Raw genomic sequence first — 27300 nt, forward strand, 5'->3', positions numbered from 1 at the left:
CAGTCCCGCACCAGAGAGCCATAAACAGGGGAACTACACTGGAGGAAGGAAGAGGGATATACGTTTTGCGCTAGTTCTTGCTTGTTTTTTATAAAGAAGAGAGCAGCTTGGCACTCTTTGGAGACTGAATACTAAAACCACTTTAACAAAGACAGGCAAGAAGGTTGGACACAGGGGTGATGCCTTCCAAGGAGCAAAATAGATATGACACCATTGCAAGGGATACCCTAACCTTCTCCTAGGAGGGAAAGGATTTTAGCACCGCTTCACCGAGGTCCCCTCTGCCTGGGGATACCGCACCTCCCCAGCATCCCAGTGCCCATCACCACCCCCAGCATGGCCAGCACAAGCCCCCAGTGGTGCAGCTGGGCCAAGGCGAGGGCTGGGGCAAATGCCTGGTGCCACGCATGGACCCCCACCACAGCGGGAAGGCTCTTGCTGCTGGCATGACCTTACCCAGCGACACAAACAGGGCAGCCAGCGCTGCTGTGACAGGCTGGTAGGTCTTCGGGCTTCCCCACATACCACATCACCTTCCCGGGGCTGCGTTAGCCAGAAGGTTTCCCCGAATTCTGCACTTGTTTTTCCTCGCTACAGCCTCTCCCCGGGACCGGCTCCTGCCAAGTGATTTACCAGGCAGCAGAGGGGAGGGGACGGAGCCAGGCTCCGTGCAGGTAGGGAGCTATTTATACCGGTGCCACATCAAAGAGCTTCTGCTGCTGACGCCACGGTAGCACTAATAGCAGAAAGTGGGTGGGTTTGCGAGGCTGGCAGCGCTGTGGATGTCCCGGGGTTTAGGCAGAGCTCCCCGCGGCTGAGCTGTGCCTGCCCAATGCATGGTGCTGTGCTGTAAGAGGAAAGGAAAACCTGCAATGTGAAGCTTTATTTTGGAGTTTTATTTTGGGGAGATGAGGGCAGCACGTGCAGCCAGACCTCGACTCCCTTCCCACCTCTTCTGCCTGACACTCAGCCTGTCTCAGCATCCCCTCCTGTGCTACCCCAGATTAATAACCTGCATTTTCTAGGCAAAGAGGTTGCAAGGTTGTGCTCAGCTGTGCTTAGAGAGTGGTTTGCAATACAGTGAATTTGCAGGGGAGTGTCTGTAAGAAGGGCCCAATATTGGAACTTTAGCAATCAGGGTGTTAACAAGGATTTCAGACAGACATCCTCTCTCAAACACCCATGTGCTAAACTGGAGTCACTTGTGGCCTTGTTTTCAAAGACTTTGAGCATCCTTCCAGCTGCTATCGACTCAGGCTATTGATTGAAATACAAGTCTTCAGGGAGAGCTTAGGAGCTGCATGCTGGCAGCCTCAGTCGAACACAGCGCTCGTGCCCAGCCTGCGAGGCAGCTCACAGGGAAATCCCCTCCCGAGCAAAGCTTCCTCCATCCCCTCTGCCCCCGGGGTCCGGAGCTGGCGTGGGAAGGTCTCCTGGCCGTTTCTGTTGGTCTCCTTTGCTTTCTAACGCGCTGCTCCCCATGGCATTCCCTCGGGGCTGAGCTGCTGCTGCAGCCGCCCCCGCAGCGCTGCCCGTGGCCCCCGAGGTCTCGCCTGGAGGTGGCACGAGCCAGCTCCGGCTGCGGGGAAGCCCCCAGGTCCCACCCAGCGCTTCAGCTCCAAAACCCTGGAGGGCTTATTGCAGCAGAGCTGAGGATCACGCAGCTCAGGCTGAATTCCCACTACCCCGAGGCACTAAGGTGATCGCAGGCAGAGATGGGATCTGGCCAGTTCAGAAAACAAACAAAAAAAACCCCTTAAAGCTCAGGTCTCCAATTCAAACTGCTCAACACGGCAGTAAAAAGCGTTTGTTCAGTCCCACTGACTCATAACATTGCCTGTTTTATTACAATTAGATTTTACCACTACAGCAACTCCAGTCCCAAGCCCATCGCGCCCCAGCTGCGCACCCCCCCAGCCCCAGCCCCGGACTGAAAGCAGATCCCGGCTTTGTCTCCTGCACAAAGAGGCGCTGAGCTGGGCACAAGCACGGGGGTTTGCCTCTCTCGGGGGGGAAACTTGTGGCTGGGGGCTGAACCAAAAGAAAACTCCCACTGAGACCCTCTTACAATGAGGTGCCGTGACCTGCGATGTACACGAATGCACCAACCAATTATTAGGAAAAAGCACTTAAAAGACACAGAGAAACCAGAGACTGATTGAAGACTGTGCCTTAATGCAGCCGTCCTGCTGGGATCGCATCGGAGAGCCCTGCCCGCTCCTTGCGCCACGATGAGAAGGACTAGACGGGTCTATTTTGTCCCCAGGTGAAGCTAAACCTCTCCCTGCCCTTAGCAGGAGCTGCTCTTGGGCATCAGGACTGCCCTGCCTGTGGCACGCCGCACGCTCGTCCCCGTAATCCACTCAGAAGAGCGCAGCCCGAGAGCAGCAGCTCTTCTCCCAGCGCTTTGCTCAAACACGGGTCCATCTAACATAAAAAAATTGATGCAAAAGGCACAAATGTGGCAGCCTCGGTCCCCTCCCGGCAGCGCAGGGCTCTCCCCAGTCACACCAGTGATGCATTTGTTGAAGCAGAGTTTCCCGTGTCCCACGGGCAGGGCTTTCCCTCTCCTCGCAGAAATTTTTCTCTCGTCTTTTCCAGGATGTTGGATAATCTGTGCTGCCCCCTCTCACTGCACCCCCCCCCCCCCGCCGCTCTGAGCTGCTCCCCTCCTTTTGCCCACCTCGGGAGGAAAGAGCAGGAGCCACTGATCAAATATTGATCCTATCAAGCCAGTTTCATTACAATTAAATTAATCAGTGATTGATAAGATGCAGCACCATAGCCAAGGGGCTGGTGCAGGGCGAGAGCACCCATCCCAGCACGTCCCCTCCTCGGGTGGTCTCTCAGCCCTGGGAAAGGGATGCCCGGAGCCTCTCCTCCCCCGGGCAGGCAGCGCACAGCCTCCTGTGCACCAAGGCTCCGGGGTATTAAACCCAGCCACGCTGGAGTCACCACTGACCATTCCCCGGAGCCGTGTTACCCCATGCACATGTGTCTGTGCACGGAGAAGCCCACGCGCGCGTACCCCACGTGTTGAGATGTACACGTACCAGCCAGCTGATTGACCCCTGCAGACTGCACAGCCATGGCTGGTTCAGGCACCACCGTTCACACGCGAGGCTCTCCCCTCACCCATTCACACACCAAATCCTACAGCCTGCCGCATTCTCTGAAACAATTAATTAGGGCCCATGCGCACGCCTTGGGCCCTGGCCCGACAAGGTCTGCTCTGCGCGGGGCGCAGGAATGGCATCCCTCCGGATGCTCGTGTCAAAGGGAGAAGCACATTCGTTTCCATGGATATGGTGATTCAGAATTGCTCCAGATGTAAATTGGTTTGCAGTGCACCGCGAGGAGGCCTGCAGCATTCCTGCCCAGCCCCGCACGCAGGACCACAGCACCCAGCCCGTTCAACTAAAAGCAACAGGACCAGAGCCAGGTCCAAACTAAACAAAACCCCACGCCAAATAAAATCCCACCCAAGTTTTGGAGGTGCCCCGGCAAATGCAACGAACTTTTCTTCGAGTGGCAAGCAAAGCAGGTTTGCACGATGCACTACCCCTGGATTGGTATTTTGCTGTTGACTGCATTTCTAAAAGTACAATATACTTCAGCCAACAGCTCCTGGAGGTAGGCAGCACGCTGGCAGCTCTTACTAGGGCAGGGACGGGGACACAAAGGCCACGCTGGGCGTTAAGACCACAGCACAGCCGGGCAGGGCACCCCAAACTGGCAGCAGCCAGCAAGCTTGCAACACAGCAGCACAAACCAGTCAGGGCTACAGACCACACAGAGAACCAGAGCAAGCGCACAGTACCAGCACCCAGTGATACCAGCCACGAGGGAGCTCAGGCTGCCCTTGCCCGCCACGCTAAGGGGTAAACGCCTGCACCCATCCCCTCCTGACAGGGTCCTGCCATGCTGCAGCTCCCCACCCTCCTCCTTGGGGTGCTTGAATGCCCCCAAATTAAACTTTTGCCTCTCTTCTTTCCCCCCTTACCTCTCTCCATCTGCTCTCTGGTCTCTACGCTGAGCTGGAAAGGCAGAGCTCAGCCCTGCCTGCAATTATACTAATTAGGGCTGGTTGCAATTGCTCACACCTGGGGCACGGGGCCAGGGCAGCGGTGCTGGGCTCCGAGTCAGCCTGGCCTGTGAAAGCCCCTCGCTCCCTGCTTGGTGGCTCTGCTCCCGTCCCGGGGCTCGGACCCTCTGCCACAGACCATCTCCCTTGTCCCCGAGCCGGGCTGTCGAACATCACGGCCACGGCACCGCACCGCACCTCCCCTGCCTGCCGCCTGCCCGGCCCAGCTGCAAAAGCAGCAGCGAGGGCAGGCGCGCCAGGCAGACAGACAGACAGACAGACTGAAAACACCTGCCCTAATCCACCCCACCTGAGCTCCCTGTCCGCAGGTGCCCCCTTCACCCAGCACCGCAGCAAAGCCCTGGCGCAGGCAGGACACGCCGTGCTGGGCACTGCAGCGTGCAGAGCGCGTCCCCTCCTTTCTGCTAACGCCTCAGCCCATCGGGCAATAACAAATGCATCCAGACAGCAGAGCCCCCGCTCCAGCCCCGGCTGCGGGTGGCATGGCCGCGGCGCGGCAGGGAGCTGCCGGCAGGGAAGGAGGCCGGGCTGTGAGCACCATCTGCTCCCGCAGCCTCGGGCTGGAGGTTCTGAGCCTCCTGCACCAGCCTCTGCTCCTCCTGTGCAAGCACAGCCGGGGGGAGAGCTCTCCTCCTCCAGTCCCCACTCTGTCCCCTCCCTCTGCCCGCTGCCCAGCTCCTCGGGGCGATGTCGGGGCGCAGACGGGGAGCACCGAGCCCAGGGCAGGTGAATGCGCCCATTGCACCGTCCCTGCAGCGGTGACAGCACAGGCTCTGCCCTGGGCGAGGGTGACAGGGTGGGAAGGGGACAGCAGGGTGTAGCTGATGGCCGGGAGAGCAGCTGATGCTGCTCCTCTCTCCCCGCCCGCACAGCAGAGGAGAAGGGCTCTGCCTTCAAAAGCTGTGCAGGGACAGAGGCTTTGGAACTTTTCTAACATGCCAAGAGCGATCCAAACCCACCTGGGCAGGAGAGAGGGCACACAGGACCCCCCAGCTATTGCTAGAAGTGTTTCTGGGACCCACCTCTGCTGGGGACAGGTATCAAAGGGAGCAAGCAGTGCCTGCAGCACTCCTCTACATCAGGTCCTGACCCGCAGCGGGGAGCAGGGTTCCCCCAGTAACTGCAGACAGGGTTTGGTGCCTGTTATGGGATGACTGATGAGCCTAGGGAGGGCTGGACTCCTCCGCAGGGCTCTGACCCCCTCTGAGGGTGCTTTTGGTCCTCATTTGGACCTTGGAGACTTCACTGCTTAGATGGTTTTTGGGTGGCCCAGGATTTTTTCAGCAGCAGCTGCTGCAGGTCCTGGAGCCACCAACAGATCTGAACCTAAAAAAGCTCAGGGAAGGCTGGACCCAGAGTTTGCATCTAAATCAGCCTCTCCTGGGCACAGGCAGTTTTACAAGAGGACAGATATATTACAATAAAACCATTTCCAACTCATTGAAACATGCTGTTCTGGAGATGGACAAAATGTACCTAACCTTGAACAGGCTTCACAAGCCAAAATCCAGCAAAGATCAAAAGCGTGCCCTTTCCAGCCTTAGCGATGATCCTTAATATAAGGGACACTCACAGCACAGGACAAATTCCTGCATCACCCACCCCCAGGAGCAATCCTTCCCCGGGGAATGCTGCAGCAGCAGGAGCTGCCCCACTTACACACAAATGCTCATCTCATCACCTAACCACAGGAGATTGAATTACACTTATTTACCCTGGTAATAGATCGCACTTTGCCTGTGCTGGCCATGTCATCCCTTGTTAAAGCCCATCTCCTACCAAAAGCCATTTCTGGCCCCCCCACGCCCAGAGCCCGGCTGGAGTCGCCTCCTCCAAAGGATGCTGCTCCGCAGTCAGAACTGGAGCTGCGGCCGCTGGACCAGGCAGCATCTCCTCTCCCAGAGGCTCAGGAGGACTCAAAATCTCTCTGGGGCTCTTTAACTCTGCCTCCACGATAATGGATCGCTCCCAGGTCCCAGGGGCTCCAGAGGAAAGGGCTAATGCACGTGTTTTCGAGTGTACCCATGCCTCCCTTGCTATTGGAAGTATTAATGACAGCATCCATTAGCAGGGATGACAGATCCCCTTTCAGTACAACAGAAGGCTCTCGAGTGACTGTCAAAAAACCCTATAAAGAGGGGAAAAAACAGGGCCCCGCGGGCCCTCTTCTAATTAAGGACAGAGAGCAGCCCTAAATATCAGATGCAAAGCGCATGCCCACGCTTCAGAGAAGTTCAGAGTCAGCTGCAGGATCCCCGGCTCAGGGTCGCGGCTTTAAGGTGCCCCCAAGTCCCAGCGCAGCCCCAGGTGCGATCTCGCAGCGTCAGGGCCCTCGGGCACAATTTGATCATGGCACTTAGGTGATAAGACAATCAGGAACACGAAAAACAGTATCTGAGAGGATTATTTCATCCAGTCTCTAACTGCGAACAAATACAGCGTCAGCACTTGTAGAAATTACTCTGTTACTCTCTTACGTGTTCGTTTGCTGTGGATCGTACCTGGCGCTCTCCCTGGATATCACGTTCCTAATTTTTTACAAAGGAGTTAAAGCACGGGCTGGGCTGAGGCTGGACTCAAAAGAGCGAAACAGCAGCATCTCCCCGTGCCCCCTCTGCAAGAGCCTCCCCACGTCCCACCTCAGCCCGCAGAGCAGCAGCATCGCACATCTCGCCTTTGGAAAGGGTCCCGAGTGTGTCTGTGTGTGTGGGCGGGATCCTGGAGGAATGGAGGGATGGACACAAGGAATTGAGAAGAGAAAATGATGTGAGCATTAAGGATGAGAGCAGATGTGGAGGTTGGGGTGGAAAGGGGGAAGCTGCAGAGCCAGAGCCAGCAGCAGAACTAGGGATCAAAGCTGCAGTTTACATCATAAATAATGAATCGATAACTAATTAAGTAATTCAAATCAGCTTAATTTTTACAAGACATCAGCTTTGTTCGGCCACAGGGAAGGAAGGGGACACTGGCAGAAGTATTCCCACAGAAGGGCATCGCAGCTCACCCTCCCCTCCCTCCTGACCAGATCTCAGCTCAGCCTTTGGGACCCACTTGTTTAGACAAAAGCACCCAGGAGAGGCAGGAGGCAATTTGCTCTTGCTCAAATCATCTCTATTTCATACAGCAGAAAGTCTAAAGCACTGATAAACCCAGGAAGGTGGCAGAGGGGCAGAAGCAGCCTGGAGGAGCCTCCAGCCCCCGAGAAGGGTGGACGGCCAACACCGCAGTCCCCCACCTCCTCACGTTGCCTGCTCCTTATTAAAAATAACAAAATCCAACTTTCCCACACCCTTTCCTATTTGTTTTAAAAGTGAGAGGAAAAATGAATAGAAGAGAGCAAAGCTGCATCCGGGCAGTGCCTTCGCGGGCAGCTCCCGGGGCGCAGGCAGAGGACTCAGCCTCAGAAAACAGGGCTGGCAGCGATGGAGCAAGACTCTCTAATTTGTTGCCACTGGGTGTAGGAAGAGCTTTGATGCTTGCTGCCTTTCACAAACCTTGGGCATTGTAACATGCTGGTGAAGAAACCAAACCGCAGAGACTTGGAAAAGTCAACTTATTAATTAGTGCAGCGCTGGCATTGCCTGCAAGCCCACAGCGCAGCGCTGCCTGCAAAACAGACCGAGCAAAAAGCTGGTCCTTGTCCCAAAGTGCTTACGATGTGAGCACAAGACACAGGAGAGAGAAGCAGGCAGAGGGTGAAGGCAGGGGAACAATGAGGCAGTGTTAGCTGAAAGGCCGTGGGTTCAGGACACCATTTGGGGCATGATTCTCATTGACATCAAGTGATTTCATGTGACTGAGTCACTTCAGGGCTGCTGGAACAAACTGCGTGGAGCAGCTTTCATGTAAACGCGGCTCATGCCCTTCTCCGCTTTGTCCCCGAATCGCCTGTCTGCAATGCAGCTCGGCCCCCGTCTTTATGGCAGGGTCCTCCCTCCCCGGCCGCCCAGTACAATTAAGCACCAGCCTTATTTAGGGGCCTGTCACATACAAAATATTTAACCAGGGTACGAGCAAGCCGGCTGGGCTCTGCGCTCTCAGCGCTGGACCGGGAGGCTGGGATCCAGCCCTCCCACCCAAGCAAGATAAAAATCGAGGAGGATTTGGGATGGGGTCTCCTCCTTCGCAAGTGTCGGTAGCAAAACCTTCTCTTTTGGGAGAGGACACAGAGGCCAGGCGGCTGTTCCACCCAGCCAGGGTCCCCGAGGCAGGACGTGAAGCAAACACGGGACGATCACTCTTTGCTCAGGTGCGTTTCAAGGGCTGCTATTAATGAGCGGGGCACCGGATTTTTTAAAGCAGCAACGCAGAGGGGGCTGCATCCCGTGGGATAGAAAGCTAATCCCTGCTCGGAGGAGCTTAGGAGCAGCACGGCCTGCTCGGGCAGACAGATGGGCAGGGAGAGGAGTGGAAGCGGCACCAGCTGGAGCAGAGGGATAAGCAGCACTCGCAGCCCACGAGCAGCCCGGCTCTCGGCAGCTCCCTCAGCCGCAGCTCACTGGGGTGTGCGTTTGGGAGGGCACCGGGGAACACGGGGCTCCGTCGGGCTGCGGGGCTCCTCAATGCATTATTCCAAAAGCGTTTGTTAACAAAGAGGGGAAAAAACCTCAGCCCAACATCCCCGCCGGAGTTACAAGGGAAGAGGTGGATGTGCTGAAGCTGGTCCCGCGGCGGGTGTAGCCCGGAGAGTGCAGGGACCAGGGTCTGCACAAACAGCTCCGTGTTTTGTTTGGGGTTTTTTTCTTTTTGAGAGATCTTGGAAGACAGGAGTCTGTGGAGGGGACTGGAAATCACTGCTCCACCCACTAACGTGTCTCACGGCATCAGGAAATGCCTTGGCGCTCCGCTATCCCTTGATTAACTATGCAAATGCATCACACTTGGAAGAAAAGCAGATGACCCAGCAGGCTGCAGGCAGCCCCACGGAGACCTCCCTGTGCAGCCACTTTGGGCCACTCGCTTTCCACGCCGCCCTGCAGGCGTGAGCTCACCACGGGGATGCTCTGCAGCTGGGCTGCAGGGCATGGTGACGAGTTGGGTCCCCCCAACCTCTCCAGAACAAGAGACTCGGGGCTGGCACGACACCCAAAGATAGTCACTGCCTGCCTGAAGAGTTAAAGATGCCTTTTTCATAAAATAACAAGAACAAATTATTTCTTCCTCCTTCCCCCTTACCAATATCCTGTGTGCTTCTGGCTTTGTGATTTTTTTAATAACAAATGCTAGGAAGGAAGCATTATTTTTGGAGGAGGAAGGAAGAATAGCAGATAGTAAGGGAGGAGGACCAACAATTTCCCAACCAGATCTGTCATGTCAGAGTGAAAAAGAGCTCCTTCAAACCCCTCTGTGTTCCTCTCTGGGCAGCTGGATGTTTGCTCCCGAGTGACTCTCACCCCGGGCCCGTGGCCAGCGGGGACGCCCAGCTGGACACCGGGCCCCCGGGCAGAGGCACAGAATCGCCGCAGATAACTCCTTTCTCTGTCTGTCGCAGGGCTGCTGTCCCCGCTCACCCGGAGAGGCTCAGCCGCGGAGGCCGTAGCCCGGCCGGAGGCGCAGGATGGGAGGCACCGCTGGATTTGTCCGCACAGCCCTAGCTGTCATCACCTTTCTGGGTAAGAGCAGCCCCTCGCCTCTCGGGCCCGGAGGTTTCCGTGGGAGAGCTGAGGGGGGCTGTCGGAGGTGCCCGGCGGGACGTTGCCCGGGGCATGCCATGTACGCGTTGCGTTGCTCGCCCGGGACGCAGCCCTCCGTGCTCTGCACGGGGCTTTTGCGGCTGCAGCGATGCTGAAGCCCCATTCTCCCGGGTGGTTCATGCAACCAGGGGACGCATCTGTGCTACATCCAACCTCTCTTTGCACCGCTCAGGAAAGAGAACAGGAATGGTTGACATACAAATCTCTCCCTTTCTAAATTCAAATTTAGGTGAAATGCAGGAGGTGCAGGTCCTCAGGCAAAGCCGTGCAGGACCAGTGCCCCTCTGCAGCCCGTGCTGCCCAGGCTTGTTCTGGCCTCGGCACAAGGAGGAATTTCCTCCTCCCAGCAGGGCTCACGTGTGGCAAAGCCACTTCACCTCCCGGTTTTCCTAGGGATGCCTTTTTGGCCATACCCTGACTGCAAAGATTCCCCCATTCATCGGGGACCATTTCGGGATCTCAGGGAGTCTCAGGCTGCACTCTGAAGGTCCCTTTTCAGCAGGGAGACATTTCATTTCAGACAACTGAGAATTAGATAATGCCTTCAAGCTAATTCATCATCCCAGGCAGAGACTGCTCGCCTGTCCTTATAAATATCTAATTACCTTTTAATGTTCTCTGGATCCCCGAGGAGGCAGAGGGAGGGGTGGCTGCCCTAGATTGGGAGGCAATTAGCCTGTTTGGAAATTGGTCTGACCCAAATCTGGTAGAGGCAGCAAGATGGAGTTGGGTTTTCCCATTAACCAGCTGAGTTCGTGCAACTTGCTCCCCGTCCAAGCTGAGCCCACAAAAAATGACTCACTGTAAGCCTGTGAGGGTTGTTTTCTCTTGACCTTTGGCTGATGATGCAACGGGTCTGAGGAACCAGCTGGGACAGAGAGAAATCCCCAGTGGGAACACGAGCAAGGGACCAGGGACAAAAAAATGCCAGCTATAGATGAGGCTCAAGGAAACACTCCGGAGTGGGCGAAGACCCAAAGCCTCCAGGTCTGGGCTGTCAGCTCCAGCCCTGGGAAGCTGGGCTGGCAATGTCACCCCTCCCTCGGCCACAACACCGAACGGATGACTTCCCAGCGATACGTAAAGGTTTAAAGCTTATGAAGCGCACAGAGGCGACTCTCTAATGAACAAGGCTGCCAGGAAAGTCTAAAAATCTCTCTGGCCTTTCTTCATTCAGTAAAAGCCATGGAAAATCTTGAAATCTAAGGCTAGCCAAAGCGCTGTCCCTTTGTTCCTCAGAAAGCTTCTCGTTAAAAATAACCCTCTGTTCCTCAGAGAGCTGCTCTTTAAAAATAACCGCTTTGATTTTGTGCACATGTGTGTGTTTAGATTTCCTATAAAACCAATTAATTGCCCAGCTCCCTCACGTGCCAAGGCTTCAGGCTGTGGTCAGTGCTTCGGAGCTACGGCTATGTTGCCTGTGCTCAATAAAGGGATTGCTGCTGATGTCCTCGTAAACTGGAATACATCTTGGAAAACGTTCAACTGAGACATTTATCATTTCCTGGTCTCCAGAGCTAGTGCAGAGCTCAGCACAAAGGGAAAGCGTTCAGCCTCCCGGACACCTGGGCTTTCCAGGTCTGACTTTTAGCATATTCCAGATATTCATAATAATACAAAAGCCAGAAACGGGCCAGCGCCACTGCACGAGGGAGGCACTGGCAGTCACCTCCCTGCTCACCGCAGTGGCAAAGGAGATAAAGTTTGAGTTTTGTCTATTCCAGCAATATCTGGCATAAAGTTTGGGATTTTTTTATACTCACAGAGACTGCTATGTCCTTGGTGGTGTATTTCATGATACGGTATTTTTCTCTCCCAAACAACAGTACAAGTTCACTCTTGGAGCGCTATGTGAAATCTTCAGGCATTTCTGCAGCTGTTTTTCCAAATCTTAATTTTCAGATGTTCCACTTTCACCTATTCCTATTTATTTTGGTGTTAATATTTATTTTTCCTAATAATGAATGGTGTTCTAGAGAGGTGTAGCAGCATATTTACCATAATTTCTGCTCTCCTAGCTGGATTTTAACACAGAAAGCAGGGCTGCACAAGGCATGCCCAATTCTGAGCAGGTGACTCTGCTTCTTGCAAATTTGGCTTGCAGGCTTGAAGACCTTTATTTTGTGTTTGTCTTCTCCCCACTATCCAAATGATAGAGCCCAGGGAAGGTACCTGTTTTGGTAACATTAAAAATGAGAGTTCCAGGGTGACAGAAGTAGCCCAGACAATCAGTCTCAGAGGTACTGAGATTTACCACTCTGCTTTGCTCTCAGTTCTTAGTCTAACCATATCCTGAACTTGTAACTGTTTAATTATTACTTTAATCTAACTGTTGTTTTGCTTAATGAGTGAGATCCAGACATTTCACCCCCAACACCAACCAGACACCTTGGAACTGTAGATAAAAACTCATCCGAACTTCTGGCATTGATTACATTTGAGAAAATCAATGCCTGACAGTTGTAGTCCATAACCTTGGCAGAGAAAAAAGGACAGCAGTGGATAGCAATGGGGTGCAGACTCTGGGTGGAATCAGAAGGGATGATTAGCGTAATTTGGCTTGATTAGGAAAGAGCAGCCCATGAGAAAAGGCACGCATGTGAGTGTTAATAATATGTATTTTATTTGTTAAATAAATAGAAATTATTTACCATATGCTATCTATTAATCTCAAAATGTAAAGTTGTTAAACCTTAATCCATTCACTACCATCTGTACCACCAGATCACAATTAATACACTACTTTCTTACTAATTCTCCATTAACTCATGATTATTTTACCTGCTGGTCAGCAGAGTTATTTCCAGCTGAGACTTGCTCAGCACAGCCATTGCTGACCCAACTGAGAGAAGATTTCCAGCTTACACAAGCTTCTCCTTTGTGAATGTAACTATTCTAGAAGGAAAATGGCACCTACACTGATTTGGAGGGAACACAACCCTCAAAACGCTGCTTTTCTCTTATTCCAAAGTATCAGACACAGGCTACAATCCCCCTGCGTGACAGCAGGGACCGTCAGGCTCCTGCCTGCATGCAGCTCCCTTGCAGCAGCACATCCCGGCTGCCGGAGCCGAGGGCCTGGGTAATTGGCTGATGCTCGGACACAAGGAGCAGCCGACAGCTGCTCTGAACCCACTGAGCCAATTAGCGGAGCCCCTCTCCCGTCTCACCCTCATCTCCGCATGCAAGAGCAGCCGGAACATGAGACGAACCCCAGGAGCTACAGGTAAAGGGCTGCTTGCCCCGAGCCCAGGAGAGCTGAGCTGGCCATTCCCTGCTGGAAGTTACTCTTGCATAAAACATCACACTTACTGGAGTCACTTAATTTAACCAGTGACCATGCTGTGTACTGTAGGGAAGGAAACAGATTGCTGGTTGGCATGGCAGTTTTAAGACAGTTATTAATTCAATTACAAAGCATGGAATGATCCTGGGGCTAGCTAAGCATCTCCGAGCTTATCAGTGCAGAGGCAGAGAGGGACTGTGCTGGGAGCACACTGCCTTGAGGTGGCTCTGTCCCTGCTAAGGGACAGGCATTTCTCAGGGTGCCTGGGACAGAACAGACTCGCTGGCGATCATTATCCCACTAGCCGCTTCTGCAGTTACGAGATTTCCAGGCAGCTTCTGCTTTGTTCTTACTTATTTGCACTGCCATTTCCATCAAGCCTGTGTGGAAGGGGGTCTGGAGCATTTGCCATTTATCTGAGACACGGAGTCACTCACTGCGGAGAGCTGGCACTTCCCAGTGAAACACCACCACCACGCCAAAGGGTGGCCCAGGCACAACGTAGGAGAAGGCAGGCAAGTTCTTATGTTCCTCTCGTGCCCATGCCTGAGCCATACCCGTGACAGCAAGATCAGAATCAAACCTGTGTCTGAACCCTACAGAGAAAGCTTCAAGCTCATCCTCTTAGTTCAAAAGTAGAACTGATAACCTGCAGCGTTGGTTTGCACACCAGCAAGCAGCAGGTTTGAGTTGTCAAGAGCTGATGATGTTGCAGACGCAGGGATGGAGGGGATCTGCCAGGCGTGTGCAGGGAGGCAGTGGCAGAGCCGAGAACTTACTGCGAAGATCCAGGTTCTCCTCTCTCCTCCCTTGTCCTGGAGAGGATTTAGGAGGAACCAACCAGCCAAAGTTTGTACAGACAGAGGAGGAACCAGCACGTCCTCACTGCCAGGGACAAGGAGGGCATCCAGGGGTTCCCAGCTCCACTCTCGTCTGTGCCTGGCTTTCCAAGAGGTGTGTGTCAGTACTCCTTCATCTGCACGTCTTTAAGCATGTCCGGTCCCTCTGGTGTGAGATGCTCAGTGGGAATCGCATGCTATCTGCCCAAAGCCATGGCTGGGGCTGGGCTGTGACGACAGATGGGTTGAGATTTTCACGTTGCTCCTTCTTTTATTCTAGACGCAGTTCTGGCGCTGCCAGGGACACCCTACAAAACTAAAAATGAGAATTTTAGAAAAAGCTAAATTGAGCTGAGCAGGTTTTCCCTCTCTTGCAGTTTGGTGCCAAGCACAGAGTAGCACAAGGAACTACGGGCCAGTGTTTGAAGAGCAGCCTGTCCACACCCTCTTCCCTGAAGGCTCAGCAGAAGAGAAAGTCACGCTGGCTTGCCGAGCAAGAGCCAGTCCTCCTGCGACCTACAGGTGAGCTCGCCCGCCCTCTCTCTGTACCAGGACTGGGACACAACCATCAAGAATTTTGCTTTCCGTTCTCCACTTCTATATTAAAAAAATCACTAACATGAGAATCAGCTTCCTCATCTACACATGATGTACAAGCCCACCCAGGTCACAGACCAGATATAAATCTAACTCAAATCCCAACACACCACAGCTAGAAAAAAACCAAGCACAGCCTCCTACAAGGCACCCCGCAAGCACGCCCTTGCAATGAGTATTTGCCCCTCTCACTTTACACTTGCTCTTGGCAGGTGGAAGATGAATGGCACAGAGATAAAGATGGAGCCAGATTCCCGTTACAGGATGGTTGCAGGTGACCTAGTGATAAGCAACCCAGTGAAAGCCAAGGATGCTGGCTCCTACCAATGCGTGGCATCTAATTCCAGGGGCACGGTCGTCAGCAGGGAAGCCTCCCTCCGCTTTGGCTGTAAGTTTGTCTCCATGAGGTAAATTAAATGCAGCCACAGTTGTGCTGGGGAGAAACTGAGCACCCCTGCTCGTGTTAATAAAGGTTGGAGAGAAGCTCTCCGGTGCATGGTACCCAACATCACCACTTGGAGAAATCCCCTGGCATTTTCCATTAACATGGAGGTGCAGTAGAAATTTGATGCACTACGGAGAAAAAGTCAGTAATATTTTTGGATCTCCCTCTGTACAACCACTGAAAAGACCAGCCTGTGGAGGGGGAGATAAAATACAGTAATTCCTCCAGCTGTTTTCTTCATCCACGGACAGGTTTCACTTTGCATGTTTAGTTTTGCAGGAATTCTCCGCAGAAGAGCGAGACCCCGTGAAGATTACAGAAGGCTGGGGAGTGATGTTCGCCTGCAGCCCTCCTCCCCATTACCCAGGTACGGGTTTGCATTTCGGAATTGCTGCTAGCAGAGATTAGCAGCACTGCTGGTGCCAGTTGGAGAGATGCAACAGAGCAAGGGATTCCCAGACATGTGAATCGCTCCTTGTTTTTCTTTGGGAGTTTTAGGGAAGCAAATTTGTTTTTAATTCAGGCTCTGTAAAGCAACAAATCAGAGATAGGACTTAGCAAGTGGAGAAAACAAGTACCATCCAAGGACCGACTTCAGCTTAGACTGGTCTAGAAGACAGCCTGCTTGGTTTAGTCCCACCTGAGAGGACACAGGCAACTTGTGCAGTTTGTTCCTTTTTCTTTTCCCCACAGGCTTATCCTATCGATGGCTCCTGAACGAGTTTCCCAATTTCATCCCAGCCGATGGAAGGCGTTTTGTCTCTCAGACCACGGGAAACCTTTACATTGCCAAGACAGAGGCTTCCGACCTGGGGAACTATTCATGCTTTGCCACTAGCCACATCGACTTCATCACCAAGAGTGTTTTCAGCAAGTTCTCCCGGCTCAGCCTTGCTGCGGAGGGTCAGTGCTCTTGGATTATCATGAGGGGGTTGGGCAAAATGCAAAATTAACAAGCCACCGCAAAGCACTCGGGCTCCACAGGACTCCAGCAGTGCACAAATCACCCACCAGCCTCTCAGGGGAGCTTAAGAGCTTACAAAAATATGAACTGGCTGGACCCTGGGGGAAGCAGCCCTCTCTCCAGGCTTCGCTGCTTGTGCAGCTACAAACCCCATCCATGGGGTTTCTCTGTTCGTTTGTGCAGCCTGTGCAGGCTCACATATCCCTGAAACTACTCTCCTCTGCTTTCGGTGACCTTGCAGAGGTGCAGCTAAAGATACTTCTTGGGCAGGGCGAAGGGAGTTAAGCAGGTAGGAAATTAAGGAGAAACAGTCCCGAGATGTTGTAAAGAGGTTTTTAGAGACTTCAGTAAGAGCTGTTTTAAGAGGAAAACGAAACTTAGCCTCTGCTACCTGTAAATTATCCAAACGCATGAAGGTTTTGCAAAGTAGTGTAACCTTGCGGGTACCTCTGCCCTTTAGGACCTCACATGTGCCATGTTAAAGTCACCCAGAACTCCTCAACAGTGCTTTCCTTTCAACAGATGCCAGGCAGTATGCACCCAGCATAAAAGCCAGGTTTCCTGCAGACACCTACGCTCTGGCTGGGCAGATGGTGACTTTGGAGTGTTTTGCCTTTGGAAAGTGAGTGCAGCGTCTGTGTCGCTCAGGCTCGCGACGGGGGGGGGCATCGCAGAACCTGCAACTTTCACAACCCCTCTCTTCAACGGGTCTACTGCAGACCAGAGATGGAGGGGGAACAGGAGGAGGGAGGAATTGGCTTAAGCCATCTGTCCTGCTGGCCAAGGCCCAGCCGGGATGGGACCTGGGTGGCTAAATGGGGATTGAGTTACAGTAGGCTGTAATGCAGCATGGAGTAGCCGAGAGCTGGCCTTCACCAGATTTACTTTTACATAGCCCTGTTCCTCGAATAAAGTGGAGGAAGCTGGACGGCTCGCAGTCCTCCAAGTGGATCGGCAGCGAGCCCCTCTTGCAGATCCAGGATGTTGGCTTTGAGGATGAAGGCACTTATGAGTGTGAGGCTGAAAACATCAAAGGGAGAGACACCTACCAGGGCCGCATCATCATTCAAGGTAACACATTTAAACACATGCCTTGCCAGAGCACGGCAAGATGCCCCAGGCAATGGACTGAGCCTTCGGGAGTGAAACCACCGCCTCTGATCCTGCCTCATATCAGCCGTAATTAAACCTATTGCAAAGCCCTAACAAAGACCTGCAGAGATCACTGATATCTTTCCTCAGTGGATACATTTAGGCTATGGCAAGGAGAGAGAGACCTCCTAACTTGCTCTAAAATAATTCTAGCAAAAATGAGGTAACCAGGGGTGGAAGCATAGTGGTAAAAATCAGACTTAGCTGTCAACCGAGATCCTCTCCAAGCCTGGGGTACTTCCACAAGGGTCAATACTTGGAGCTATTAATCAGATCTATGCAAGCTACTAAACTTAACCTGGTTCTCTTAGTCTGAACTCAGTCTTTCCTGAATGGAAATGACTGCATTTATTCTTAAGAAGAGAAACCATAATGTTCTTCCCTCAGATCTGGATTCTGCCATAATTTTGTGCAGTCCACACGCACAGCTGCAGCCAGACCCATAGAGGACTCAGCCTTGCATCGCTGCACAAAAGGCGAAGGCTGTTACTATGGTGAAACACGCTGTGATAAATAAATCTGCCAGCAGAGATGACACAATGAGCATCCTTCTGCCTGCCTGGCACAGCAAATCTCTCATCTGATCTTCTTGGCTCTGCCACCTCTCTTGCTCCTTTGCAGCTCAGCCGGAGTGGCTGAAGGTGATCACAGACACGGAAGCCGACATCGGGTCCGACCTGCGCTGGAGCTGCGCGGCTGCTGGCAAACCCAGGCCCGCAGTCCGATGGCTTCGGGACGGGCAGCCGCTGACCTCCCAGGTACCGCCGTGCCGGTCTGACCCCGAGAGCAGCTCAGCCCAGTGCATACCAGAACGTGCAGTACTGAACCTGCTACACCAGACTTAGACCCTCTACTGCCTCGCTGCAAATGCATCTCAACCCCGTTTTATCACCCCGCATCCCTATTCCATGTGCCCCCATGAGGCTGCAAAGCAATGCCACAGTCCTTACCGACAGCAGGTTCCTTCTCCCGTCACCGCCATCCCAGCCATTGCTTCATGCAACTACAGGAACTCATAGCCAGTTATCAGGGTGGATAAATAGCACCTTGTACCTGTCTCTGTATGACCTGCACGTTGCTGCTCGGGCACTCAGAAGTCTCAGCAAACAGAGCACAGTGACGTGGGGTAGTGACTGGACACACAGAAAAAATGGCCTGCGTTTTCTCCCATGGAAAACCAGGCTGGCTTCAAACTGGCATCAGAGTCTGTAATGAAACTCAACCCTGAACACAGGAGGCTTGAGTTCCATTTTTGTTTTTCTCATCTAATGGGTTCATCCTCTTGTTTGCACAGAACCGCATCGAAGTGAGCGGTGGAGAGCTGAGATTTTCCAAGCTAGTCCTGGAGGACTCTGGCATGTATCAGTGTGTGGCTGAGAACAAGCATGGCACAGTATATGCAAGTGCTGAATTAACAGTGCAAGGTAATTTCTCATTTCCCAGTGCTCTGGGTTTCAATGGGACACTGAAGCGTTTTAGATCTCTTCCTAATATCCTATGCTTGCAATCTCAGAGTAAGATCAGAGCAGACAAAAACTGCTTCACTCACCATTGAAATATAGTTACTGGTTCAACAAGACACTCTACAACCCTTGAAAATTTAAATCTTGTATAAATTCAGTAATGCTGAAAGAGAACAAGAACATCTGTTTAGCTACAGAAAGTGTACAGGACAGACAGCAGCAGCACAAGCTCGCTTCCACTACACAGCCTTCCTCTTTTTTGGAGGAAAGAGGTCAAAGAAAAGAGTTCAGTATCCATTCAGCCAGCTTTGATGGATGGTGACTGGAACTGGACTGATACCAAACTTGTTCCACATTAGTCTAAAAGCTTATCTCCTCATGGTCAGCAGATGCCAGAGATAAATTAAAGGCCCCAAGCATCAACTGTTCAACATTAACACACTGCAATGCATGAGGGCAACAGATAAAACCCAATTCTATCTCTGCAATTCCAGGAGGAGTTTTAGGCAAGCTGGATGTCAGCATTAGTGACTTTGATCAGGATATTAAAGAGAATATCCTCTACATTTTCAAAAACAGCTGTTCTTGTGTCTCTCAAAGACCTTGCACTTGTTAGGGTCATATCCCATCGCTACGTACGACACGTGTGTCACATAACACCTGCCTTGGCAGGCGTTAGAAACCACCCGGCAGCAGAGGAATCACTCCATCTTGCTCACCAGATATTGCCATGCTTCTGTTACCAAGTCATCTAACAACAAACCAATACCTAGTTAGGTGGCAATTAAAATGCTCACATAGCAGGGTTTTCTAATCATTCCTTAATCCTCTTTTTTTCCCCTGTAGCCTTAGCACCAGATTTTAGACTAAACCCAGTGAAGCGACTGATACCTGCAGCCCGAAGTGGGAAGGTCATCATCCCATGCCAACCAAGGGCAGCACCAAAAGCCACTGTGCTCTGGACCAAAGGGACTGAACTTCTGATCAACAGTAGCAGGTAGCAGCACAGAGTCAGCTTCTACCTAGAAACCATAGCTAAAATCACATTTTTTTCTTGCCAGAAGACTGGACTTGATGACCCAAGCGTGCTGCTACATTCCTGATCATAAGCACTTTATTATTCCTCTAGTTTCTTCTTTAGAAAACTCCTACATAATGTTTTGCAGTCCTGTCTTTATCACCAATTTCTCTAAAATCAGCAAGTGCTGGAAATTGTCAGGTGTACAGAGTGAACAGACATTTTAATCTTCCTCTTGTATGGTTCTTCTTCCTTTCCAGGGTGACTATTACCACAGATGGCACCTTGATCCTCCAGAATATCAGTAAATCTGATGAGGGAAAGTATACCTGCTTTGCTGAGAATTTCATGGGCAAAGCCAACAGTACTGGACTCCTCTCTGTTCGAGGTAGAGATGTTTGCCTTGATTTGGGGTCAACTGAGCAAGAAACGTCTAAGAATGCCATGATGTGATATTTCTCCTCTCCTTATACTCCCAAAAATCAATGCAATACTCAGGGAATCAAAGACATTTCAGCCTGTGGAGCAGCAAATCTTCTGCCTGACTCGCCAAATCATACCTACCAACAACCGGTCCTTGAGAAAAGCATTTCCATTTTCTAACCACTGTAATCCCTCATCTTCCTCCTGTAAAACTACAGCTGTTAGAGAGTTGGAAAGTGTTAGTTGGTTTGGGTGCTCTGCAGTATTGATATACACCTGGTACATGGACATTTGCAGCTAACAGCCCTTCCTGCCCTTTCTCTGCAGATGCCACCAAAATCACATTGGCACCATCTAGTGCCGATATCAATGTAGGTGAAAACCTTACTCTACAATGTCACGCGTCCCACGATCCAACTATGGACCTAACCTTCACCTGGTCACTAGATGACTTCCCCATTGACTTTGACAAGTCTGAGGGGCACTACCGGCGAGCCAGTGTGGTGAGTAGAAAGGGCAATTATGTACCATCAAAAAGGACAGAAAACTAGTAACAGCCTCTCTGTTTGCATGCTGAATGCTGGATTGTGATTAGGCGTGTTCAAACGCTCTCCCCACTGTCTTTTCTCTTCCCCACGCAGAAGGAAGCTATTGGGGACCTCAGCATCTTCAACACCCAGCTGAAGCACTCGGGGCGGTACACGTGTACGGCCCAGACAGTTGTGGACAGTGCTTCGGAGTCAGCCACGCTGACTGTCAGAGGTAATTTCTCTTCCGTAAGGTCCCCTGCTCCTTACAAACCCGAAGTAACAGCATGGTCCTCGCAAGGGATCAGCTCGCTTTTCCCTTGCAACCACCTCACCATCTAACATTTGAACTGGATGGGACAGGCTTATGAGCTTTCCTGGAGGCCAAAACGAGAGGTGAGGCTTCCTAGCCTCCAGAAAAGAAAGGCCTGATTTTAATTTATGAATTGCACAATATAAAGAGCAATAAGCCTCCACATCTTTCACCTTAGTAACATGTCCGCCTCCCATCATCCCAGGACCTCCAGGCCCCCCCGGGGGAGTGGTGGTGAGAGACATCAGTGACACCACCATCCAGCTGAGCTGGAGCCGCGGCTTTGACAACCACAGCCCTATCGCCAGGTACATCATTGAGGCCCGGACCCTCCTCTCCAGCAAATGGAAGCAAATGCGGACCAGTAAGTGTCCTGATGGCAGCAGTGGTGGCATGGCCCGCGCTGGCTGCGGGGCATCGGCTCACTGATGAGTTCTTGCCCTGTGCTCGTACACTGCCTGCCACTCGCTCTATTTGTTCTCCTCTCATGTTATTGGATTATATAGATCCTGTAAATATTGAAGGCAATGCAGAGACAGCCCAGGTGGTGAACCTCATTCCTTGGATGGATTACGAGTTTCGGGTCTTAGCAAGTAATATTCTTGGAGTTGGGGAGCCAAGTTTACCCTCCAGCAAAATCCGTACCAAAGAAGCAGGTACGTGCAGCTACGCTCAGAGGTAAAAAGGGGAATCGGAGGTACCTGTCCCTACATGCTGGAGGGGGAAGGCTGGCTTGCAGCATGCCTTGGTCCCAAACAATTAGTCATCTCCTTCAGTGCTGCCAGAGGTGATGCCATCACAAAATTTTCTGCCTTTTTGCCCATTTACACATCAAAGACAAAGCAGTACCAGAGCTGGCAGCTAACTTCACCAGCATTAGATCCAATATATTAAACCATTATAAATCCTAGCTTCAAATCCTGTACCTTCTGGGTAGTAATGCTTAGAAAGGGGAAAGAGCCCTATTATATCACAGAGCACAACTCTAAAAGACAAGGTAAATTTCCCAGCAAATGGCTGTGAATGTTCATTCTATCTTCTGCTGCTTGAACGTGCAAGAAGGGATGTAAGAACAGCAGGAGAACTGCCCTCCACATACCAAATGCACATTAACTCCTTTCTAATAAAAGCTCTCCTCCATATCCCTGCTTTTGAGTTTGATTCTTGTCCCGTCAGAGACATGCTGCCTCCAAATAAGCTCGTCAGGCGCTAGCCAGTATTCTAGACCTGATTTTCACAAACATTTGAAACACTCACAGCTGAAAATATAGAGACAAGCACTTCAGACAAGTATGAGCTGTCAAAGCCTGGCTACTCACAGACCGCGCGGTGTCTGTGTTCATCTTCATCACTATTGTTTCCTTAACCCAACCTGTGCTGTCTGCTTTTGTTTGGGGACCCGACAGCACCCACTGTGGCACCATCTGGGCTCAGCGGAGGCGGAGGGGCTCCCAACGAGCTGATCATCAACTGGACAGTAAGTCAGCAGCACGGCACCAGCCGTCGATGCTGGGAGAGGGCCAAGGGGAGGAGCACGTGCCATTTCTTTTGGGAATGAGTGCTGCGATTACAATTTTGATATGTGGTTGAGCCAAACACTGTGCTTAGTCCAAAGTCTTGCTCGTTTGAACTGACCAAGGCTCCTCTCTCCTTCTGCCCCCCTCACAGCCAACGCTGCGGGACTATCAGAACGGAGATGGCTTTGGCTACATCTTGTCGTTTCGCAAGAAAGGCACCCAGGGGTGGCTGACAGCAAGGGTGCCGCATGCAGAATCGCTGCACTACGTCTACCGCAATGAGAGCATCGGTCCCTACACCCCCTTCGAAGTGAAGATCAAAGCGTACAACAGGAAAGGAGAGGGACCGGAGAGCCTCACTGCCATCGTGTACTCTGCAGAAGAAGGTAAAGGGGAACTGTGGCAACTCTGAATTTACCGAGCTTTGTCCAACCACCCAATGTGTCCTCAACCAGCTCCCTGCAGAGCCGTGTCTGTCTGGGAGCTCCACGATAGGAGAGCTATCTCTGTTACTCAAAGCTATTTCTTTTACTCAAAAAGCCGCTGACAATGATTTCAGCATAACATTTATCTTCTACTTCAAATACACAGATAGATGTTTCCCTAAGCCCAGCCGTGACTGTACACCCAGAGCTTCAGAGCAGACGCAGATCCTCACAGCACACAGCTGTGGCCCTGCTTGTCCTACTAAGTCCCTAAATCCCTTCCCCTTGCTTTGCTCCGTACACATAATACCAGCTGTCTGGCTGCACGGTAATGGTGGTACAGGAAGCCCTTCATTTCAGTATGGTGATTATGCTGCCCAGAGCGAGGAAAAGGATTTTATTCCCTTTTGTTGTCTTTTTCAGAACCGAAAGTGGCTCCTTTCAGAGTTACGGCCAAGGCTGTTCTGTCCTCAGAAATGGATGTGTCCTGGGAGCCCGTTGAGCAGGGAGACATGACTGGAGTGCTTCTGGGCTATGAGGTATGAGCCTGCAATGGCAATGAGACACTGAAACTGAGATCGCAGAGCCCAGCAAAGAAAATTCCCCCAGGCTAAGCGAGATGAAAGGAAAGAGCATTTTGTTTGCAAAGACGGAAGATAATTAATGGACAGCACGAGGCTCTAATGGGGCCAGTACTACTGCTCACAAGAGAGATTAGTAAGAGAGAAACATCGTCTTTTTTCTGCTTGCCTTTCTGCGGAGGCTGTAACCTTACTCCTGGGCACATACTAAGCAAAATGCATAGAAACAAATACCAAAGGGTATCCACCATACCTGTGGATGGACTGAGTCTGGTATTTGCAGATGCCTCTATCCTTACTAAACCCATCATACCCTTTTCTATTCAGATCCGGTACTGGAAGGATGGTGACAAAGAGGAGGCAGCTGACAGAGTGAGAACAGCGGGGCTGGTCCCATCGGCTCATGTAACAGGCCTAAACCCCAACACGAAATACCACGTGTCAGTCAGAGCTTACAACCGAGCTGGAACCGGCCCCCCAAGTCCCTCTACCAACGTCACGACAACAAAGCCACGTGAGTGAGCCCTGACCACCTCTGTTTTGCACATTGTACTCCCTGGGGCTGCTGCTTCTTCCAGAGGATCCCCAGTGATCAGCTAACTGATTAGCTTTTTTTATCTTGATGCTCTAACGCCATTTTAAGTAGTCCATAAAACAGTTCCCTGAATTTTCTCAGATCAGTCTTGTGGTCTGTGTATCTCTTATCTGAGAAGATCTGTGTTCGGAGTAATGTTTGCTGGGATACTTCCCTTAAAACCAACCATAGTGGTGCCATCAGCCCTGTCGACTAGTCGTAGAGTCTCAGGAGACGGTTGTAACCAGCACAACCTTCTCATCGGTCCCTGACATACTGAATCTCTGTCTTGTTTTGTATCTCTTAGCACCAAAGAAGCCACCTGGCAACATCTCCTGGACTTTTTCCGGGTCTACAGTCAGCATCAAGTGGGACCCAGTGGTGGCGAAGGCAGATGAGTCTGCAGTTACGGGGTACAAGGTATAGGCAGCACGTAGCTGGCCTTCTCTTATAAGTGACCTTAAGGAAATCACAGTGAACGTGAACTCAGACTTGCCTCTTCCAACAGATGCTTTACAGGCAGGATTCCCACTCTGCTCCCACGCTATACCTGGCCAGCAAGAGCCGGATTGACATCCCCGTCCCCGAAGACTTCACTCACGCCCTTGTACAGATCAGGGTGACAGGCCCTGGGGGAGATGGAATCCCAGCAGAAGTTCACATCCTCCGAAATAGTGGTACGTATGCTCCTCTGACTGCATGCACAAATGCTCGTTTACAGGGTGCTTCACAGACCACTGTAAAACGAGCTCAGAGAGAGGAGTTAATCTGCAGGACTACTTGCCCGTCATTTGCTACCACTGTTCTTTGATAAGAAAATGACTTAGTCATACCTCCTCGCCTCCTGGCCATAGCATGGCATAACAGCAATAAATGGTGTTATGTTTTAAAATCCCACTCTCCCTTCCAGCAATGCGGAGGAACATCCCACCCCGGTGTTTTAGGTTGAGTCTCTGGAATTGGTCTTTGGCTCCCTTGGGCCATTCACTCAAAGGATCTTCTGCTGTATTCCTCTCCAGCCCTCCATCAGCTAACCTCTCCCCAGACTCTGAGCAACCTGTCAGTCTAGCCTGAACCCAGCTTTATTTTCTTTGCAGCTAAAGCTCCTGAGGCCCCACACAAGCCCAACTTACATTCACTGAAAGTGAAATCCTGACTCTGTTTGTGGGGCCCCAACACCAACTCCAGCAGGTTCCCTTGATTCAGGGTGTAAGTACTCAGGGCCCACCTCCAAATTCTTGTTTCAAATCCTGTGAGGTTCCTCACAGAAAAATGCAATACGAGCACGCAGAACCCCAGAATTAACATTTTACCAACCCTCCCGACTCTTTCCACAAGACATCAGGTGGTCTCGGTGCATCAAGACTGTTGCTCCTTCCCTGCTCCCTCTCTTTCAGGGACAAGTATGATGGTGGAGGACTCCGTGACGAGGCCAGTGCCACATGCTGTCATTGTTACCACTAACTCTCTAGTAATGGTGGCCCTGATCAGCTACCTGGAGCTCTGACGATGGCCAGCAGCGCAGAGGACTCCCGGACACGCTTCCTCCCAAGCCAGCGGGGAACTACTTAATACTTGGCTGCTGCAGCTTCAAGTTTGTACCACAGCAGCATTACAGAGAAAGGATTTGACAACATTGTTCTAAGGGAGGAAGAAGCAGCTTCGGAAGAATATAAGCTTTCATACAAGACATGGGTCTTTAACCAATTAAAAATTTTGTAAAGAGACAAGTAAAACGAAGAAGAATTCTACATGAATTCTGACAGCCAACTGCCCCACACACTGTATTCAGTAGGTTTTCTGCCTTATGAAGCCATGTACTAAAATAACCAGACTGCTAAACTTGACTTCTTTTTTTTTTTTAAATAATGTACAGTGAATTTTGGGGGTAAGGGGAGGACGGGGACTGAGGATTTCACAGTGATCAGCATGTTCCATACCAATCCCAGTCACAGCCATCTCTAACAAATTATGGGACAGGATTTTTTTTTCTCCCCATAATATGAGCCAAATTCTGCAGCAACCAGCCCAAGGAGATAAAGCCACAAGAGAGGTTGATCTCTGCCCCATTCTGAAGATGGGTGAACACAGAGTTTAGATTGTGAAAAGCTTTTTTACGACACCGGTGTTACCTTGCAACCCCAGCCTATTGTTTGTATCAACTGTTAATGCTGTGAGGTGCAACCTTCAATGTTATCCATATCCCACATGGTTTTGGGGTGTTTTTGTTACATTGTTTGCTTCTTTCCTTTTTGTTTGGGGAGGGGAAGGGGTAAGCGAAAAGGAGATACGTTTCTAGCATCTGCTAATTCGGAGAGGCAGTTCTGCTTAATAATGGAGATGTCAACATATCCCATTTCAATAGAGAGAGGGTCTTAAAGGAGGAAGAAAAAGGCATATTACATAATTTAACCAAGAACTGGAGACTCAAGGAAGCCATCACTGGGGCAACAAGGAAAATTTGGACTCAGTCAGATTCATCACCTTACACAAACGGTTCTGTCCAGCCAAAATACCAGTCTCAACTTGGGACTGCAAGATTGAGATCCAACCAGTAAGTCAGTCTGGTTTTGGGGTCCAAGGCTCGTACAGCTAATGTAAATGGGAGGGCTGATACCCCAAAGAAGTACAGAGATGTTGAGGTGCACCATTAACTAAATCGGTTGGGAATAGATGTTGCATACTAAAATCTCTCCGTCTCCCGGTAAAGCAATTGACCAAAGTTACCGAGAAGCTGGTTAGAGCCTCCGGACCTTTACCTGCCTGCACCTCCCTCCCTCCCAGCGGACGGTACTGCTGGCCTGAGCAATCGCAGTTCCACAGCTACCTGACAAAGGGCTACACTCGCAGGGCTCTGCAACGGCAAGGCACTGACATGCGGTTTCTACACTAGATGCCAATTCCTTGCCCTTACTCATCATTTTAAAACTACCGTGCCCTAGGCCTTAGTGAGCATTTGAGAGATTACACGCACAAATCCCTGCCCTCCTGGACTTATGCCTATTGTGTATATCCATAGTATCCCATCACCATTTTTTTAGCAACTGGCCTACCCTGGGAGCAAGAAGGTAAATGCAGCAGTAGGTTTGCACCGTGCGATGCAAACAACAAGGCTCCGGCCGGAGGAAGTAGGGCTCCTCTGTGTTTAGCAAACAAGAAAAATGTTTTAAGAATCAGGCAAAGAAAAATAAACTTAATGAAAGAGTCTAAACATTTAGAGCACAGCTGCAGCAAAAAGAAAGGGTACCTCACTGCTTCCATTACAAATAACACCTGGGGTAAAATGGAAAAAAGACGACAACAGTTCCCACTGATACATGGCAGACGGAGGCAGGCAGCAAAGGCAGGGAGCCATCATCCCCGGAGCCTGCCCTCAGC

The 27300-nt window shown here is 51.3% G+C and overlaps 1 protein-coding gene across 2 annotated transcripts in view; it reads left to right on the top strand.

The window, feature by feature from the left end:
• Window positions 1-26152, top strand: part of CNTN2 (contactin 2) — a 29392-nt gene extending 3240 nt beyond the window's left edge. Inside the window, exons 1-23 of one of the 2 annotated variants that reach the window (XM_075174504.1) lie at window positions 8091-8354; window positions 9597-9717; window positions 14301-14445; window positions 14733-14908; window positions 15237-15332; window positions 15659-15868; window positions 16452-16551; window positions 16825-17000; window positions 17703-17839; window positions 18376-18505; window positions 19391-19541; window positions 19823-19950; window positions 20313-20488; window positions 20627-20747; window positions 21031-21189; window positions 21332-21481; window positions 22232-22302; window positions 22494-22728; window positions 23191-23306; window positions 23676-23862; window positions 24230-24342; window positions 24431-24599; window positions 25320-26151. In XM_075174504.1, the coding sequence (XP_075030605.1) occupies window positions 9663-9717; window positions 14301-14445; window positions 14733-14908; window positions 15237-15332; window positions 15659-15868; window positions 16452-16551; window positions 16825-17000; window positions 17703-17839; window positions 18376-18505; window positions 19391-19541; window positions 19823-19950; window positions 20313-20488; window positions 20627-20747; window positions 21031-21189; window positions 21332-21481; window positions 22232-22302; window positions 22494-22728; window positions 23191-23306; window positions 23676-23862; window positions 24230-24342; window positions 24431-24599; window positions 25320-25429 (3111 nt within the window). In that variant the 5' untranslated portion in view covers window positions 8091-8354; window positions 9597-9662 and the 3' untranslated portion in view covers window positions 25430-26151. Of the gene's footprint in view, window positions 1-8090; window positions 8355-9596; window positions 9718-14300; window positions 14446-14732; window positions 14909-15236; window positions 15333-15658; window positions 15869-16451; window positions 16552-16824; window positions 17001-17702; window positions 17840-18375; window positions 18506-19390; window positions 19542-19822; window positions 19951-20312; window positions 20489-20626; window positions 20748-21030; window positions 21190-21331; window positions 21482-22231; window positions 22303-22493; window positions 22729-23190; window positions 23307-23675; window positions 23863-24229; window positions 24343-24430; window positions 24600-25319 lie in introns of those variants that run through there. The other variant, XM_075174503.1, reaches the window with a different exon arrangement.
• The last annotated feature ends 1148 nt before the right edge of the window (window positions 26153-27300 follow it).

Source organism: Calonectris borealis, chromosome 26, assembly GCF_964195595.1.
Source record: "Calonectris borealis chromosome 26, bCalBor7.hap1.2, whole genome shotgun sequence".
Classification (NCBI taxonomy): Eukaryota; Metazoa; Chordata; class Aves; order Procellariiformes; family Procellariidae; genus Calonectris; species Calonectris borealis.